We start from the raw sequence: 19861 nt of genomic DNA on the forward strand, positions 1-19861 counted from the left end.
ACAAGAAGAGAAACTCTACATCAACTTAAAAAAGTGTTCTTTATGCTGCCAAAAGTTATCTTCCTTGGCTTTATTGTGTCTTCACAAGGTATAGAAGGTGAAGAGCATGATAGATTGGCCTATTCCAAAGACTTCGATAGAAGTTCGTAGTTTTCACGGTCTTGCCTCATTCTATCGACGGTTCATACGGAATTTCAGCGCTATTGTAGCCCCCATCACAGAATGCACAAAAAGGGGAAAAGTTCCATTTCAATGGACTCCGGCAGCCACTAAGACATTCGACTTGATCAAACAAAAGATGACAGAAGCACCAGTGCTTAGGCTACCCAACTTTGATCTTATGTTTGAAGTGGCTACTGATGCATCCCATTTTGGGACAGGAGCAGTGCTTATGCAATAGGGCCATATGATTGCCTTCTACAGTGAAAAGTTGAATGATGCAAAAAAAAGGAACTCTACTTATGACTTAAAACTCTATATCGTTGTTCAAATTCTCAAGCATTGGAGACACTACTTAATTGGCTAAGAGTTCATACTTTATTCGGACCATGAAGCACTCAAATACTTGCACTCACAAAAGACCATTAGTGATTGGCACGCTAAGTGGATCTCATATTTGCAAGAATACGTATTTGCTCTAAAGTACAAGGCGGGAAAAGAAAATCAAGTGGCTGATGCACTTAGTTGGAAGGTGCTAATGATGAATACCTTCACAGTACAAAGTACAGGGGTGAGACATATCAAAGATGAGTATGCTACTGATGTTAATTCTTCCGAAGTGTTCAAAAAGTTACAAAGAGGAAGAGATGACAAATTTTCGATACATAATGGATACCTTTTCAAGGGCACACGTCTTTGTATTCCAATTACCTCTTTAAGGCATCACTTGGTTTGAGAGCTACATGGAGGAGGAATGGGGGGACATTTTGGCAAAGACAAGACCTACTCTATGATCATAGACTTGTATTATTGGCCTCAACCATAGAAGGATATTCAACATTTTATTCAAAGATGTCGTACTTGTCAGCTTGCTAAAGGAGAAAAAGAATGCAGGATTGTACACACCACTGCCCATTCCACATGCACCTTGACTAGACATAAGCATGGACTTTGTCCTAGGCTTACCACCTACACGAGAAAGGTATGATTCCATATTTACGGTAGCAGATCGATTCTCTAAGATGGCACACTTTATCCCGTACAGAAAAACACTTGATGCAAGTCACTTAGCCAAGCGCTTCTTCAAAGAGATAGTGCATATACATGGTTTGTCATAGTTGATTGTTTCAGATAGGGATGTTAAATTCATGAGCTACTTTTGGAAGACCCTATGGCTGAAAACAAACATTAAACTCAAGTTCTCCACGGCATTCCATCCTCAAACAGACGGACAGACAAAAGTAGTGAATAAAAGCCTTGGTAATTTGCTCCGTTGCCTATTCTGCGACTATGAGAAGACCTGGCCATCTATTCTGGACATAGCTGAGTTTGCCCATAATAGCTCCGTCAACCGCACCACTAGTCATACACCATTTGAGATTGTTTTTGGACTACAGCCATAACGACCGATTGACATAGTACCTTTGCCACCTCATGCCCGTGTTAGTGTTGAAGAAGATGAGTCTCATAGGCATATCACAGAGGTACATGCTGATGTTCGTCGCCGCATAGCCATTAGCAATGACGGGTATTAAGCAACTGCTAACCGTCATTGACGCTACGTGGAATTTCAACCTGGTAATATGGTGATGGTTCGAATTCCATCCGAGAGGTTCCCTCCCGATACAATGCACAAGCTCCACCCTCAGAATATGGGTCCATACAAGGTCCTGAAGCGTATTGGCCCCAATGCTTACATGTTGGAATTACCTCTTACTCGAAAGATCAAAAATGTCTTCAATGTGGCTGACCTAACACTATATGTGGGACACCATTCTGATAACCCCAGCAAAAGATGTTATTGATGATGTCCTTGATAACAAGTTCACTACAGTTCGTGGGGGCAAGGGTTACTACTCATTCCACGTCAAGTGGAAAGGACGACCATAACAAAATTGCACTTGGATCCATGCTGATGACTTTCGGCGTCTTGGCACGGATCTCTACGAGCACTACATGTCCTTCATCCAATCATCAGAGACGAATGATTCTAAAAAGGGGGGCGCTGATGTAGATCCACACTTTGGAATGATCTATTAGAGGAAGAAGGGCCCAGCCAAGAAGGGCTATCGATCCATGCTTAGTTCCATACTTGGTCCACTTGAGTGGCTAAGTTAGTAGTTAGAAATAAGGACCCATTGGGCCCATCGATTTTATGCTTTTTATTAAGTATTTGTTTAGTTAATAAAGCCCATTGGGCCCACCGACTGTAAGGTCCAATAGGGACTATTAGCTACTTAGTTCTACTCCATGTTGGAGTTATAGAGCTAGTAATAGTTGCAATAGGAGCGTCTACTCTTATTTAAAAACTATTATTATGATTGTAATTCTGCCCAATTTAAATAGAGGAGCATATGTACTGATATTGCTCAGATTTGAAAAAAGAAGTTTTGCAATCAATTGCTTAGAGCAGTTGGGATAGCTGTGGGTGAGAAGCCCAGGCTGAGATAGCCACTTCCACTCCCACTTTCCCTTGTTTCCCCTTTGTTTAATCACTCCATTTACTTTCTGTTTACTGTTTACTGTTATTTAATTCATCAAGAAGTTCAGATCTGTAAAGCTATTAACATCCCAGGATTGACCAGCCAAGAAGACCCACTCTTGAACCAGCCGATCCTCTCTCTCATTCCCATTGTGTGACCTATTCTACTAGCCAACCAGCAGGAGGGCTCCAGGCCATCTAAGGATCAGTCAATCCTCATCTGAGCACTGTGAAGGAATCAGCCCCTGTTCTTGAGAAATTTCCCCTATTTCTCTCTCCAAGATCAGAAATCAAGAAGATTCATAACTTTCTGTTCAGCCGGCAGAATTAGTTCATACTTGTAGGGTTTGCTCATCACCTCAAGGGCTTCCATCAAGCCAAGTTGCAGGGCCATCAGAGGCCTACTGTTTCAGCCGCAGGTATTCTCCAGAAACCCTAGCCGCAGGCCTCTCCCTCTCCTGGGCTTTGGTCTTTGATTGAAATTTCTGGGTTTTATTGTTGTGGGGTTGTTTTAATCTTGTGTGGGTTATTATTCCCTTTGTTCTAAGGCATCTTTAAGTGTAATTTGGATACTAGTTGTACTATACATTGTGGGGGTTAGCTTCTTGTAAACTACTCCTACATTAAGATGCTTCTGAGAAGAGACCAGTGTACCTCTGGAAAATGCCCCAGAGACAACAAAGCCTGACGTCCGCAATCAGACCTACAAATTATGTCAACAGAAAATGTCAAAGTGATCAATACAAATAAAGATCAAACAAAATAAATGAAACAAACAAGCAAACATTGCAATCCTACCTCGAAAGAGTACATAGTTCCCACAGAACCCGCAGAAATTCTTCAGAGTGAAGAGTTGACGTTAGAAGACGATCTATAGCATTAACCTGCACAAAAGCATAATAAGACATCTAATGACCAGTGAAAGAGGCGAAAATTAAAAGCAACGGCAATCTTTGAGGAACAAAACATCTGAACTTACCACCCTTAGGTGCGTCTCAGTAATCATTCCGACTTCTTGTGGGCGACAATAGAAACCCTTGGATATCAAAACTGATGCATATCGAAGAGGGATACAATCCTCCTTATTCATATCTTCAATACCCACAAGTGTCAGAATTACAGTTGCAGTAACTTCAGGCTGAAGGAGTAGGAAAACTAAGCCTGACAGAGATAATAAACTGTGGCATATGCATCAAGGAGACCAACACAGTATAGAAAGTTTGCAAAATGACAGAAACCACATATACAAAACCTGAGCGACAGAAAAGAAGAGAAAGAAGTATAGCTTCAATTGATGATGCAATGTCCACAAATATGTCCATGACGTGTCCTTTTTCAGAACGCAAAATGGCAGATGATAACAATGCAGCTGATAACAGAAGAAAACCCCTCTCCTGTTTCCAAAGAGAGATTGATATTTTAAGCTCTAAAAAATTGTAACAAATCCTCCCAATTTCCCCAAAGGAAAGAAAACAATTTTGAATTTCAGATAATAAGTTAAAGAGACAAAATAGCAAAAAATAATTGACAATGTTATGCGGTGGTGCTATTGTAGCTGGACTGATATGAACAGATGTGGAAACCGAAACCAGGGCAGAACCAACCTAACACGAATTTTTTACTAACAAGGGATTAATTAGTTATATGGGGCTTATGACAGTATAAGAACCTGAAAATCGGTACCTGCGATAGAAGGGAAAAGGAGAAAACAATGAAGAAGAAAGAGGGAGATCACAGAGCCATGATAGAAACCAGAAACTTACCTATCATGATCTAGTCCCATTTACTAGTACAAGATTAAGAAGCCTTCAAGTCCCTGTCTAACTTTTCACTCCAAGTTTACCCTTGATCAATAAATACAAGTCCCTTTTGCATCTTTTCTTATTTAGCTACCAAACAGCCTAATGGGGGATAGGTAGGCTGAACACTAGGTTCAGATAACACAACCCTTTAACAGGATCTCAAGCAACTGTAAACTAGAAATTAGGTCAAGTAATAAGGTCAAAGTATCTTATGACATGATTTGGAAAGCCATCTTTTTTTACGTGAACTCTAAGCTTGCAATGCTCTCTCACAACCCTGTAAGGGATTCCCTTAGGAACAGGCTCGTTGTTGTATCCTAGGATCTCCGCTCTTCTGTAGTGCCCCCCCTTCTGATTGTTGTGGTTTTGAAAGCCTCTGTACTTAAGTCTTTGTCCCCACCCCCACTTTTCTCCTGTACCCCTCTCCTTTCTCTTTCCCTTTGGGGTCCTTGTATATTCTTTCCTATATATTAGTAATGAATTTTCTATTCATCTAAAAAAAATGTCAAAGTCAACTTTATGGATAGGGCTCAAATTCTGGTCAAATGTAATAGGCCGTTAGATATAACAAACCCTCCAAACTACAGCAATGATCCAATTGTTGGATTGATGTCAACAGTCAAATCTTCAAATCTGGAATTAAAATAGACCAGATTCAGGAGGTTTCTGCTATATCCAGATCAAGGGATCAAATCACCTCCAAAGTATGGTTCAGGGTCCTTTAATACCCCCAAATATGGGACATCAGATTCCTCTCTATAAGGAATCTCGATTCTGGCAGAAAAGGCCCCAAAAAAGGGATGCCTCCAGGTTCTTCTTGGTCGTATTCTGCTGTTAATCCAACTCCAATATTAACAGCACTTAAACAGAAATAACAGTAGATGATTTCCTTCCAAAATCACAGTATTAAATAACTTCCAGTAAGCTTGAATAGCAGTAAATGAAATCAGTACTTGAGGAGAAAATAGAGCATAGGAAGGGGGTAACTAACTTTTGATTTTCAATATCTCAAATAACAGAGTTTCTCACTCCTCACTGAATCTCACAGCAGCAAAAGATGCAACAGCCATGGCTATGCTTGGCCAGGCCGCCATGGCTATGCTTGGCCAGCAGCCGCTTCTCCGTTGCCTACGCAAGGCCAGCGCCCCACCGTCGTGGCTGTCAGCTCCGCTAGGCCAGCTGCCTGCTTGGTCGTCGCCCGCAGCAAGGCCAGTGCCCCGCCCCCATGGCTGCCCCTTGCCAGCAGTGTTCTCTTGGCAACTGAGAAGATGAAGAGATGAGATAGTTTGTTAGCGTTTGTGGAACCCTATTTGGAATTGACTTGGTTGCCCTTGCTTGTAATGGGCTTCTTTGCTTTGTCTTTAAGCCCATGTGGGCTTGATGTAAGGCTAGGTAGGAACTACCCAACCCCAGTTAGGATCTCACAAGTTCAAAACTGAAATCAGATTTCGAACAAAAGTTCAAATCTGGCTGAAATGGTAGGAGGCCTGCAGTTGGCTGTAGGAGACTGATGGAGCTCAAATTTTGAGGGAATGCCCCTCTTGTGGTACTGATCAAATCCTCCAAAAGGCTTTGCAATCTGATCTCAGGTTTGGGAGATTTATAAAGAGGTTCCCAATAAGGAAACTAATGTTGACCTTCAAGAACAGATGTAGGAGCTTCAGCTGGACACCACACTCTGGTCGAGGAGATCTATGACGAGGTTCCCAATTAGGAAACTGATGTTGGCCTTCAAGAACAGATGTATGAGCTTCAGATGGAGACCAAACTCTGCTTGAAGGAGCTCCCTTGGGTGCTCTATGAACCACCATTTCAGAATTGGACTTACAGGTGAGGAGGAGATCTTGGCAGAATCGATCAGCACTCAAACCCTCACAGAACTGAGTTTCGATCCCTGTACTTGGCTGATCTTCAAGTTGGCTTAATAGATGAGCTTCTGGTCTTCAAGTAGACTCAAACACCGCTCAAATCACTCTCTACAATAGAACAAAAAGAAAACAAGAAACAAAAAAGGAATTGATGGAGGGGTTCAGAAGGGGGAAGAAGGTTAGGTTATGGGCATCTCACCCAACTGCACCCCTCAGAAAAACAGCATAAGCCATCTTTTAACTCAAACTTTCTTCTCCATTGATTACATAAGCTCCATATATATAGGAGTAAGTTCAGATTACAAAATAGAAGGCATCTAAAAAAGGAAACTAACATAAAATAGAAATTAACTAGCTTAAGAAACTAACTAACTTGTCTACTAAGCAACAAGCATAGAACAATAAGGACTCTCCTAGATGACTTGATCTTCACTCAAAACCATGGTTGACCAAGTCAAACCATAAGAAGACAAATAGGCAGAAAGTACTGTTCACATCAACAGCAACACAAGTTTCTGGAAGCTGCTGGACTACTCCATCAATTGCTGTAGTAGATGGCCTTCCAGAAGACAATAAAGAGAACATAATAAAGGGGAAATACAGCTGGTTCGATGGCCAATCTGGCCTGGCTCTGAGGTAGCAAAACAGAACCAGAAAAAGGGGCTGCTATGCTGGTTCAATGGTCAGCTGTGGAGGACCAGCATATGACACAACTGGCCAGCTGGATGGCTTTCCTCCTCCTTCGAATGGGATCTTCCTCAGCCAATGTAACCCTTTGACAGCCCTATCTAAATCAGGGCTTTTAAGTTGTAATGCACATGTTCGTGGCATATTTTCGAGTCTTCAAGCCCATGTGGGCCTTGGATGTAGTCCATTATAGGATTTTGTTACCCTTATTGGATTTGTAATTTCCCCTTTGGGCTGTGTTTCCTTCCCCTTCTTTTAATGCATTTATTATTCACCCAAAACAAAAAAGACTCCCTAAGTGACCAGTCTATCCAAACTTACATAGTCAGTAGGAAACTTAAAACAAAAACAACACTTGAAAGGAAACCCTCTACACTAGGTAAAGGTCTTTAGCTGAAATAAAACAACATAAAGTAAAAAGACTCAAATAAAAGAACAGCTAACTTACACATGAGGTGGGCTGGTAGAATAGGCCCATGAATGGGCTGAAAAAGGCCATGCCAACAAAGATTTTAAAAGACTCCTCTGTTAAAACCATGGCCTGTTTGATTTTTTTCCAAGGGAGTACGTAAGGATCTCCCCTGCTTTACAGCCTCTTTCAATTTCTAGTTAATTACGAATTGTCACTCCTATATAAACTTAGGAACCCTGGATTTGCATCAGCATCACAATGATTACATGCAAATAAGCAAATAAATCACCGCATGAGCAGAAAACTCTCTAAGAGTGTAACCATAGATCTTCAAACTTGTATACAGATGTATTGTTGGCATCATTAACCAGTTTTGTAATATATTTTTCCAAATTCTGGATGTTTAGTGACCTTGTGTTCAGTATAAGTAACAATTTACTGACAAAATAAGGAAAGCGTATCTTCAGAGAAGCTTTTGAAAAGCAAAGAGAGGATGCAAGAAGAGCAAGCACAAAAATGTAAAAGCAAAATCATAAATAAATAAACCATAGTTGTCAAAGCGCTAGGCGAATGTTGGGCAGTTAAGAAGTGTCATATAGAGAAGTTCTATGTAGCTGAGATAAGGATGTCAAGATGAATGTGCGGCGAAACTATAAAGGATAAAGTAAGGAATGATCACATCAGAGCTGAGTTGGGAGTTGCCCCAATCAATGACAAGCTCTGCAAAAAGCAGTTTGAGGTAGTTTGGTCATGTTTAAATAAGGCCTGAGGACGCCCCAGTAAAAAGGAGCCATCAAATTCAGATTGAAGGAGCTAAAAGACATAGGGGTAGGCCTAAAATGACCATAAGCGAAGTAGTGAGGAAAGACATGCATAGTCTCGGTTTTGTCCCAAGATTGAGCTTGGATAAAGCCTATTGGAGGGCAAGGATCTATGAAGCCAACCCCATTTAGTTGAGGTTCACCTGACTTGTTGGGCTGGGCCTCTTTCCTCTTACTCTCATCTCTCACCTTTTTTATTTAATCCATATAGCCGACCCACTAAGTTGGGATAAGGTTAAGTATGTTGTTGTATAAATTAATCAACCATAGTTGTCAAAGCGCTAGGAAAACCAGGACGGTCTGGGAGGGCCAAAAATTACGGCAACACCAACCAAGGTGCCTAGGTGTCACCTAGCCGCCACCTAGCACCCATCAAAAAAAGTGGTCAGGACACACCTAAGTGATTTGACAAACTTGAAATAAACGATAAAACAATCACAAACAGCTAGAAAACAGCCGGCTTAGAAGGACCTTTCTCCAGCTCAATTTAACACAAAAGTATCTTGGTCTCCCAATGTTCGTTATAACAAATGAAGGGAAGACCACCAGCAATTGCAAATGCCCGCTATCGCTGGTTTCACTTCATTCCCTTCTCGACACAAGCTAGGATATCCGATCAAATGTCCGATTTAGTGCTGGAGTGTGGGGTCAATCCTTGTAGAGGGAAGAAGCTGACCACATGCTCTGGGGAGAGCCCGAATCAATAAACTATCAAGACGTGCAAAGGGCTCAGTGAGCACCTGATTTTCAATTGAGTGACCCACTTTTGTGACTTGTTGGTTATGCAATAAATAATAGCCACTAATATAATAAAGGATCTGGCTACTCTCAATTTCACAAAGAATTTAGTTGGCATGGTAAGCGCTACCCCACCTTGCCTTTAGTTAAGCAAGTGGTTCTGCTCTCCAATTTTGCATTTTTAACAGCTTTCACCTCTCTTTTTTGAAAGATAGATCTTCTCTTTATGTGTCTATCAATTGCGTAACTTGCCTTTGGCAACCTGGCTAGTGCCACCTCCTACATTGTCCGACGACAACATTGCCTATTGGATGGCAATCGCTCATGGTTATTAAGGTGTCATCTTAGTAGCGCATAGGCGCTAATGCATTTTATGGGGGTTAAGTCGTTTGTCGCCTTATTGGTAATGCATTTTTTTATTTTTTATTTTTATTATTTTATTTTCTATTCCATTTCTATGTTTTCTATTGGCTTGTGTACAAAAGTCTTGTACACTGTGTCACACCGAATCACATAAAAGGAAATAATAATCGAAAGGAACCCTCATAGTCTCACACACACCTTGGCTTAGGGTTGAAAATGAAACCCTTGGCAGTGGCGATTATCTCCATCGATTTCGCCATTCTGGCTCTGTCAACATTTTTCTGGCTAGCCATAATTTTTCTGTCTACCATGGCTAGGCTGGCTTCTACTAGTGGTGGCTAGTGGCTTTAGCTGCTATTGCCTCTACTGCTTCTGTTGCAAGTCTATGATTCAAAGTAAATTGTACATCTGTTGATATAAGTTGCAATTTTGAGATTACTTGACTATGTACTTCTCCTATCAAAAGCAAGCACCTTGACAAGCCAAATCCAATGGCTCTTCTAGTTGATTAGGAACTAATATCCACTCTGCTTTGCAGTTTTGCTTCCACGTTGATTCTTCTATATTCTTTTTTCTTTCTTCCTATTGCATGATATACGAAAATGTTTGAATTCTTCAATATATTGATTGAGATTGCTATTGCTATAATAATTTGTTAGTGTATATTGATTGAGATTGCTATTACTGTAATGGTATGAATCTTGCATTGGTATGAATCTTTAATTTTATTTAGCTTCTAAATAGAATTAAATAATTTTTAATATGCTATTTGTGCCAAATAAAATGGTTACAATAAAAAACAACATTAGAACGCTTTATCTGATAAGGCGATGCATTATGCCCGCCCTATTGCCAAAGTGCTCGAAAAGACCCTCAAACGCCTCGGTCGCCTCACCACCTTAATAACTATGCAAGCGCTACCTCTTACTTAACGGTAACCTTGCTAACGATTGCAAATGGCTAGCACTGCCTCACCAATTGCAAATGGCTAGGTTCCTTGCAATCCTTCGACAATCTATCAGCCACCTTCGGATTGCAAGCCACCTATTGTTTCACCTGTGTAGTCCTATGCATAGTAAATACTATAGCCCCAATCATGGCTACTAATAAAATAGGACCAGGGACCAAAAACACAATGTAATTAGTAGGTATAAAATAAATTTCCCAATGTTTCCAAATTAGTCCAACTTCGTACCTTTCCAGCAAGCAACTAAGGAAGTTGGCTTTTTAGCCAAGGGAGAGAATGACTAAGAGACATCCCCCCTCACTCGTAGCCCACAAAAGCATACGAGAGGGGTAGACGGGTGATGGAGTGAGTGACCCAATCTGACCATCCAGCCTTTGTTGAAAACAGCTTTGCCACTTCCCAACTCCTCGCTTCTTTATGCTTGAGATTAGGTGGGGCGAGGACCTCCATCGGTTTCCTTTAGAATGAAAGTAGCTATGAATCCCCTACTAGTTTGTTTGATTCAAAAGGCGAACAGCCCCCCCCCCCCCACCCCCAACCCCCAACCCCCAACTAGTCGAATGGGGTGCGGTGCTTGTGGTAAGCTGCCCTGTATACTGTCTATCCAAGCCACAGTACCTCTGGTACTAAAATTCAAGATTTCATGTTGTAACTTTGAAACATTATTCAATTTATATAAATGAAGTCATACCTAAAATTGATTCTATATAAATATAAATATGGTGCACCCATCATTATTGGTCCCTCCTAAATTATCATCTCCTATGTGGTTTTGAAAAAATAACCACCAAAAATAATTATCCTATCTTTCTTTAATCTCAACTTCAAACAATAAAAAACTTTTATCCTCAGAGTTGAACTTTTACTGTCAACCTTAATGTGCCTACCATGATCTAAGACTATTTCTCCAATCCCTAATTCTAACAGCCTTGATACATTGCCCTCACGATGCCTAGCACACAACTTCGATAAAAGTCCTCACATCAAAGGAAATAGAGTACAAGAAAACAATAAATGAATAGATATAATGGAAAATAAGAAAATAATTAACTTAAGCACCAAAATAGATATTTAAAACAACTGACCCTTCAGCTTTTATTTTAACAAATGCATGATTAATAACCTCAAACAATATCGTACTAAAGTTAAGGATAACAAAAAGACAGATTCACTAAAAATTAGAGATCTGGCTGGTCCAGATTCAGTCAATGAAAAAGATTGATAGAATGCTATACCCTGAGAAGTGATAGCAAATGTGGGTCAACATCCCAATAGGAAAAGCAACATTTGGATGATGCAATCAAGTCAATAGTTGCTTTGTATGTTAACAGTCCAGTCTGACCAAGAATCAATGATCTCCTCGCACAAGCCATGGGTGAAGGATCTTCAATTGGACCACATGAATTTAACAATTTCTGCATCAATTGTGTGTAAACCATGAATAAAAGAATATATAATTATATATCACATGCTTGGAAAGAATAGCAATTACATTCAATGAAATATAGAAACTGACCATGAGCTTTTTAAGCTGAGACCTGGCACTATTAAGCATGCTGAAGAAAACATTTGTAACACAACCAGCAGTAGTTAAACCGCCCAAGACAGATAGTACTGCAGACTGCCGGAAAAAGAGAGACAATGACAGTAATATCTATACCACAGAAAATATAAAAAAAAGCTGCTGCAAGCACACAGCCAATCATGGTTCTAAGTAACGGTATCGCATCGGCATATCAACCAATACATACCAGCATTGCCAAAGCCCAATACCAATGGGGTGTATCGGCCAAAAACTGTATCATTTTTAAATTACGTCTGATACCAGCCCGATACAGCCCAATTCCAGCTTATCCCTATCTGTATCATGTCAGTATTGGCCAAGACCTATATGGACATTGATACCGATACCTATAACCTAGCAACCAATTCTAAGAATATACCTCATATCTAGATGCAACTTCATATGAGCGCAAGCGATGCAGGATATAAGTGGCAAGAGAAGCAACATCATGGCGCTGCCTTTGCAGTAACAATTTCAATATTTGGCTATAACCTTCACTATTGCCAGCTGGGACATTCATGTCTTCACGAGGCCACCAACCCAAGAATCCTTCACATCCAATGGCATGTCGAGTAGCTCGCTCAACAACTCCTAGTACCAATAATGTGACAGCTGTTGATTTTTGTATCTCAAGACGGGAAACATGCACAAGCTGCTCCATTCCACCACCATTCACAAAGTAAAAACAACTCTCCCTCCAAGGGCACAAGAGAAGAACAATGGACAAGACTACAATCATCTTCTTGTTCTGGGGGAAAAAATTCAAGCAAGTGGATTACTAACTATTAACAAAGTGATCATGCATGCTTTTCTCTACTATTCCCTTCTAACCAGAAGAATATGTAACAATTCAGCTATGGTAGATCGATGAAGCAGGGAGATTTTAAATTACCTGAGAAAGCTGTGGAAGTGCAGTAACTGCAGAACTCTTTTTCACACAAAAATATTTTTCTAATACCTCACTTAACAAATCAGAAGTAGCCAAATCACCCTCAGATTCGAAAATAATGCCATCCCCCAAAATTTCAGCTGTCAAGTTCCCTGAACCATGTTGAAGTAATTTAAAGAGTTGAAGAAGCTCACTTCTAGCCTCCATAAGAACACGTTGCGATTTTTCTTTGCAATTTGTGGAGCAAATCTGCTTGTATTTTTTCAAAGTGATATTTGTGCCATGCAAATCACTACTGACATAAGAAGAGACTGCTGATACAACAATATCAGCAACTTTGTCGCTAGCATCCCCAAGATCTGACAACTCAAATATCTTTAGAACCAATGTGACAAACTGCCTTATTTCAGCAGAAATATCCGCCTCAGCAATTGGTAAAGAGAGTGACGTTAGTGAGGATATAGATTCCTCAAATGCCAACTTTGATGAACGCAACACAGGAGGGAGATCCTCAAGCTTTCCTTCAGAAGGCAAAGAAACAAGGTTAGCTAAACAGCTATCCAAATCAAATTCTATGTTGAACTGTCCCAGATCCTCTGCAGTATTGCCATAGATGACCAAGGTAAGGCTACGGTAGCTGCCTCTTACAACCAGATGATTTGTTACTACAGCCTGCACCAAATCAGTTTGTTACTTTTTTAACATGCCATATAATTGGGACTTGGAAACATATTCTTTTTTTAATAAAAAAAAAAATCTAAAAATAGAGGAAGGATGACAACTGTTCAGTTTTAGCAATGCTGAAGGAAAAGCAATATCCATCTCAAAAAACACTTATTTTGAGAAATAAGAAAATGCAATCCAAAAAGATCCACTAATACCACACAAGCTCCTTGTTCATCCTTCCTCTCTCGATGATGATGCGAAACCGGGGTTCAAAAACCCTATTCGGTTTCATTAGGGCCCAGTTAAATGTTATATAACTCAAATCACAAGCACCAGTGGCAAAACAGCAAATGTTTTGAGTTTTGTAATAGAGCGGCTGGATTGTAATTTATGAGAATCAGCAATAAAGAAGGAAACAATGAAAGAAGTTTAAAGTTTCAATGGGAGGGTAGTCTGGGGAATTAACTTAAAGAGATAATGATTCCAAGCACTTAAGTCATGAGGGCAGATATGTAATTCTAGTGAACAGTAACTCTTCTTCAACCTTCAACAAGGATAGAAACACAGATACGAAACGGTAAAACCAGGTTCCTTTTAATCCATCGAACTCCCTCTCTGGTTGTCCAATTGAGTTGCAACCTTGGGAGAGAAATCGTGACTCAAACCTCTCCTGATTACAACCAGCATCATTCCAGCACAACAAGCTAGAATCTCAAGAAAACTTGTGCAACCTGAACCTGTTGGACCATGTAAACACCAGATCTGAAAGTAGGTTCAGTTCACCCGGCAAGAGGAGTTCCAGGAAGTGATACTCCAGGGTTTTGGGTCACCTATGGGTAGAGAACCCTCGACCAAAGTTTCAGTCCCAACAGATCAAAGGAGAGGGATATCAATCCACTTGACTCGGCTGCAACTGTCGCCCTAGAAACAGGGGTTCAACCAGCAAGGGACAATAAGGGTAAGAAGGAGAAGAAGAAAGAAAGGGAAGGGAAGGGAGTTCTCTCACACCACACTCACGATGAGCAACTTCTCAATCAATTCATTCAATTCTCAAAACCTATTCAACACTGTCCATCGGTTACATATAAATAAGAGAAAACATCACCTCAAAAATGGAAATTGTTCTACTAAGAAATAAACTAAAATACTACTGCTAAGTATCTACTTCTGAAACAAAGAGATTCAAATAATACTAAGAAAGCAATAAAATCTCCTACGGAACCTACCAACCCTTGCCAGACCAGAAAATCGGTTTGGGTTGGTTATGTCTAGGCTTAAGCCTCCAAATAGGGTCGTTTCGGTCCAGCCAAGCCAAGTCCTCTGCATTAGATGATATATTTGAGTAAGAATATAAATTCTCGTGATTTTATCCAAAAGCAAATTATCATCACAAAATAATAGAAATTAGGATACAAAGAGAGATACAAGCAAAAGTAATAGGCCAACTTTGGTGCCTAAACAAAGGCTTACATTCACCAACAACCTAGAAACATGACCATTTGTATTAAGAAATGCAATTTTCATAAGCACAAATTACTTCAAATTTAAGTTATCATCTTCATTTCGCTTCAGCAAAAAACCGAAACTAACGGCGTCAAAATTTGGCCACAATGGCAGGCCCGACCAGACCCGACCACTTAAATCCCGAAACCGGGCCAAATGTTTACATGCTTAATGTACAGTTACGATCTACTCTCAGGTAATGCTTTACTCAATCCATAAAGGGTCCTCACCATAAAACCATGGGCCTGACCACTGCTCAAGGAATTGGTATCGGATCACCCGAATCGGAGAATTTGCAATGTAATCGATAGGCGGCAATACCGATTCCGGGCCAATCCCATATCGGTACAGACTAAGGGTAAAAAAGTGAAAAAAATTCAATTTTTTTAAGAGAACCAGGTTTAGACATGTCTAATACAAGTCGATCCGGATCAGTAACAAATTGGTATCAACCGAGACCAATCCCAATCCCAATCCCGACTACTAAAACCATGCACCTAACTAAGATGGCCTAAAATAACCCTAGGAAAAGTGGTGAGGAAAGACATGCATAGCATAGGCCCTGTATCAAGTATGAGGTCGAATAAAACGGATTGGAGGGCAAGGATCTCTCTCATTATACTCTCCTCTCTTCGCAACACTTGCAAATCTTAGATGCTTTGGGGTCAACCAAGTTAGTCTAATCCATGTTGTCCAGGATTTTGCGAATTACAACGATCTTCTTCCATTTACTTTTGAATTTATCTGATTCATGTGAGTTTGGATGTTTTCCGTTTTTAAGTTGGTTGATGTAATTGAAAATTAAGGGGGATTTTGGAAAGGAAATTTAGGAGCTCTTTTGGGGGATTTGGCTTGTTTGCAAGCATATTGACGGTTTTTCTTACAAACTTGCAAGCAGATTCTCAATATTTTTTTTTAATTTATTGGATTCCAAAGGAACTATTTCTTTTGGCTCAGTGGCTTGTTTGGCATATTCCAAGATTTTGTTTTTTTTTTTTTATGAATAAATAAATTCACTACCAAGGAGAAGAAGAATATAAAAGGGAAGGAGAGGGGAAGAAGGCTAAAGCATCAAGATAATGATACATCATAGAGGGGGGGAGATAATAGAGGTAGGAATACCCCAGGACACAACAACGGAGCCAAACAACTAAGTTTGGAGCTAACATCAAAGTAGATGGCTTTCCAAATCTTATCAAATGAGCGAGAATTGGAAGTCCATCTACAAAGATTGCGCTCCATCTAGATATGGTTAATAGTAGCACAAAAGACAAGCTTCTCAGCCGTATCACAGATAAAAGGACCACCAAAGGTTGTCAACCTAGATCCATTCTCTACTCAGGGGGAAGATTTGTCTGCTGGAAGGCCAACAGGAGGCGAGGACTCTCTTCCAAATAGTGGAGGAGAAGGGGTTGGAGAAGAAGAGATAATCAGCATCTTCAGTGCCATTCCAGCAAAGACAACAGGAATGGGGGACCTGGATGTGCCAATAAATAAGGAATGATTGGGTGGGGAGGCAATTAGAAAGAGCGCATCAAGCTGTGAAGCTATGGCAAGGGATGTGGCCATTAAACCAAATTATGTTGCGTCGGGGGATGAGACTATCCTTTAAATGAATGAAATCACAAGCAGAAGCAAAAGAGGACAGTCCCAGAGGAGACAAGGACCAAATGATCTTGTCTTGCCTTCCACAATGACCCGGGGGATGGGGGGAGGAAGAACTAGAGGTCAAAAAGGGGGGAGAGGAAGGAGGGGGAGACCAATCTCCTTGGGAGATGATAGAGGCAACAATTGCAGATCTACTCAAGCCGGACAATCCTGGGGGAGATCAAAGAAAGGATGTTTGTGTCTTTTCTAATATAGCAAAGGAATGTCTTTTCTAATAACTCTGATTCAGCTCGTCAGCTCAAGGTTTGAGTCTCATGAGAATTGATAAGGGGATGCAACTATCGATTTGATAGGAGCAGAAGGCGTTGGGCTCATATCATACACCTCCTCTCCCTCCCTCCCTCCCTCCCTCCCTCAGACATTGTGATCATTGCTGTGTAACCCATGTCTTGTTGAACCAAGCTTCAAGGCTCAATCGCTTAAGCATCAAAATCAAGCATCTTACGAGACAGCACCACATTCAAGTATTGTCTAAGATGGCACCACCAACGATTGCAACAACCCACAAGTACTCTCTCATCCACTCCCTTATTCTAATGGTAGGTTTCTTATTGTTCTTCAATCCATATCTGCGGTTAACTTGAGAACCGATTAAAAACCAATCACTCACCGACCGATTAGTAATTGGTGGTGGTTTTGGCTTTGAGAACCGACTATGTAAATGGTCGGTAAATGGTCTTGTATAGTCGTACCAATAGTTGTCAAGGCGACAAAGGTGACCCAAGGCAGTAGAGGGGCCTAAGCACTTAGGCAACAAAGCGCCCACCTAGGCGTAGCCTAGGCAACAAAGGCACCCAAGTTTTATGTTTTAATTCCCATCTTTTCTAACATTATGTAATATGCTACATATACCTTATATCATCAAAAATCAACACTAAGACACATAAAAACATTAGAAATTAGCATTAAGCCACTTCAAGTCATTAAAAACCAACATTAAGTCATATCAAGTTATCAGAAATCAAAATTTAGAGAAATGTTTTTGTTCTATAACAAGTTTGACTGGTCAAATAATTTTATTTTTACATGAGACTTTTCTGGATTAGGTAAAGCACAAAACCAACTTTCCAACAAATCCAAGATTGCTTAAATCCGAGTTGCATTGACAAAGTAATGTTCCAGTCAAACTTAGTTTAAGGTGTGCGAATACTATTAAAAATCACTTGATCAAAAATAAAGTTATGGATATCAGAATAAAAGATTATTTTACTGCATTTTTTTGTTCTTAGCAATGTTTTACCATGATAAGATTTATGGAATTTTCAAACTTGGGAAAAACCTCAGCATTTGAAAGTTGAAAATCGCCCCTACAACCAAAAATCCAACTTTTTGTTCTTGAACTGGGGGGTTGACTTTTTATCGTTTTGGAATTGATTTTAAATTATTTTATTGGATTCAAATAGAGGGTGTTTGCTTAGTTATGAAAAATATCTCTAGAAAACATTATAGATTGTATCCTTAAATTCTTTAAGCAAGAAAGCCCAATCTTGCACTGTAGAAACAAATACCTTTCAAAATAAGTTACATCATCTATAACCTCCAATTTCTTCCGAACATCATTTCTTTTCTTATGGGTTTATAACAATGCATTTGTTTCTACAAGTTGTGCTTAAATTAACTCACTTCCACCATGGAAATTTACTTAAAAAACTTCTTTAACTATACCACCAGCTTTGGTACACCACAGTACCACAAATCTAAGTGGGAAAAACTAATTGTTAAAAAAAAAAATACAGAGAAAGGAAACAATCACGCTAAAAGATGTCAAATCAGATCAATAGTAGAAAAAAATAATAAGAGAACATCCGATCAAATAGATGACATGATGACACGTATAAAGTGATATGACTGATAGAGATAAATAATTAATCCATAAACTACCTCGACTTCTAGCACATTTGATGAAGAATGAGAATATAAAAAAGGTTGGCAGAGGCGCCTAAACCTGGTCTCCCCTTCGCATTGAACAAAAACCTCCAAAGCAAATGAAGGAGGTGAAGTGGCCCTATAGATAATATAAGACATAGGAAAATTAATATGAATATTTTCAGGGATAACTTTATACATTAAAAAGAAAAACCTTGAAAGATTTTTAAAATCAATTTAGAACCTAAAATAAAGTTGCTAACAAAAGACAGAATAAATTTCTAAGGACCTATCTTTCCATGATCAATCCAACATAAGCCAAAACGAGGATACCCTGGTAACAATACCAACTCAAACACACCAATCTTCAGCAGCAATAGCAGACAAAACTCTTCATCCAGATAGCAATGAACAAAATAAGCGGTAGGAAACACCAACCGCAATCCAAAATATTATAGCAGCGACAGCAACATCATAACCCTTCTCAAGGAAGGCAAGTAGTAATCCTCACAACGATACAAATAAAAGTGCAGCATGGTGGTGTTTATAATCATGGTTCAAAATTTCAGTGGAGTTTTGCAAGTTATTTTGGTTTCAACTTAGGTCGAAATGAAAAAGGATGCAACTCACTAGGCAAGTAGGCATTCCAAATTTTGACCGGAACTTACATGTTTCGGTCGAAATCTCGTAACATTTCATTAACTCCATTTCGTTCCGAAACATTACAGACCTTGTATTTAAAGTCCAAATTTCGCACTTCAACAGGTTTTGACTCAAACATGGAATTTTGCGTGATTTTGGTCATTCCGCTTGCAACTCTTTGTGGAACAACTAGTTGAAGGCTTGTGCAAGTCATCTACAGCCAGCATTTGGTGTATTTGAGGGAGTTCTTAAAGATTCATGGTTTGAGGTAATACCCTTTTTCCCTAAACTAGCTTTTTGCAAAAAATAGGGTAAATATGTAGAACTTAGGCTTCAATTTTTAATATATGTTAGATTGCATTAGCCGATCTGCGACTTCGAGGAGTCGGATTTCACTTTCTGTTTTTAAATTATTTTTTTATTTTCTGGTTTTAATTTTAATTTTAATTTTCTTCCAAGTTTCAGCCCAAAATATTCGGTGGTCAAGAAAAACCAACCACCTACTCAATGTAGGATTTCAACCAAATTTTGGTTGAAATCCAAAATATTTAATTTCAACCAGGGTCAAACCGACTTCTTGAATCTTCAATGCAGGAGTAGATTACAAGAAACTACCCTAGCAGTTTATAACCCCAAACAATACAAATAGGACCAGAAAACAAAGAAATAAGACTATCAAATAAACCACCAAGGATACAATACCCATATAGGAGCAAAACTAGTCTAAAACCCAACCCGATAGGAGAGAGAAAGACATGCTATAG

At 39.6% G+C, this 19861-nt stretch overlaps 1 protein-coding gene across 1 annotated transcript in view; it reads right to left on the bottom strand.

Moving 5' to 3' along the window:
- The window catches only part of LOC122094802 (protein virilizer homolog), a 79553-nt gene extending 60242 nt beyond the window's left edge, over positions 1 to 19311 (bottom strand). The window contains exons 1-10 of the mRNA XM_042665400.1: positions 19124 to 19311; positions 18471 to 18669; positions 12756 to 13424; positions 12243 to 12611; positions 11816 to 11920; positions 11535 to 11714; positions 3894 to 4035; positions 3621 to 3802; positions 3440 to 3525; positions 3296 to 3344 (exon numbers count right to left, since the gene is read on the bottom strand). Coding sequence (XP_042521334.1) covers positions 3296 to 3344; positions 3440 to 3525; positions 3621 to 3802; positions 3894 to 4035; positions 11535 to 11714; positions 11816 to 11920; positions 12243 to 12611; positions 12756 to 13424; positions 18471 to 18669; positions 19124 to 19311 — 2169 coding nt within the window. The remainder of the gene's footprint in view (positions 1 to 3295; positions 3345 to 3439; positions 3526 to 3620; positions 3803 to 3893; positions 4036 to 11534; positions 11715 to 11815; positions 11921 to 12242; positions 12612 to 12755; positions 13425 to 18470; positions 18670 to 19123) is intronic.
- Between the last annotated feature and the right edge of the window lie 550 nt (positions 19312 to 19861).

Source organism: Macadamia integrifolia, chromosome 12 (genome assembly GCF_013358625.1).
Source record: "Macadamia integrifolia cultivar HAES 741 chromosome 12, SCU_Mint_v3, whole genome shotgun sequence".
In the NCBI taxonomy this organism is placed as follows: domain Eukaryota; kingdom Viridiplantae; phylum Streptophyta; class Magnoliopsida; order Proteales; family Proteaceae; genus Macadamia; species Macadamia integrifolia.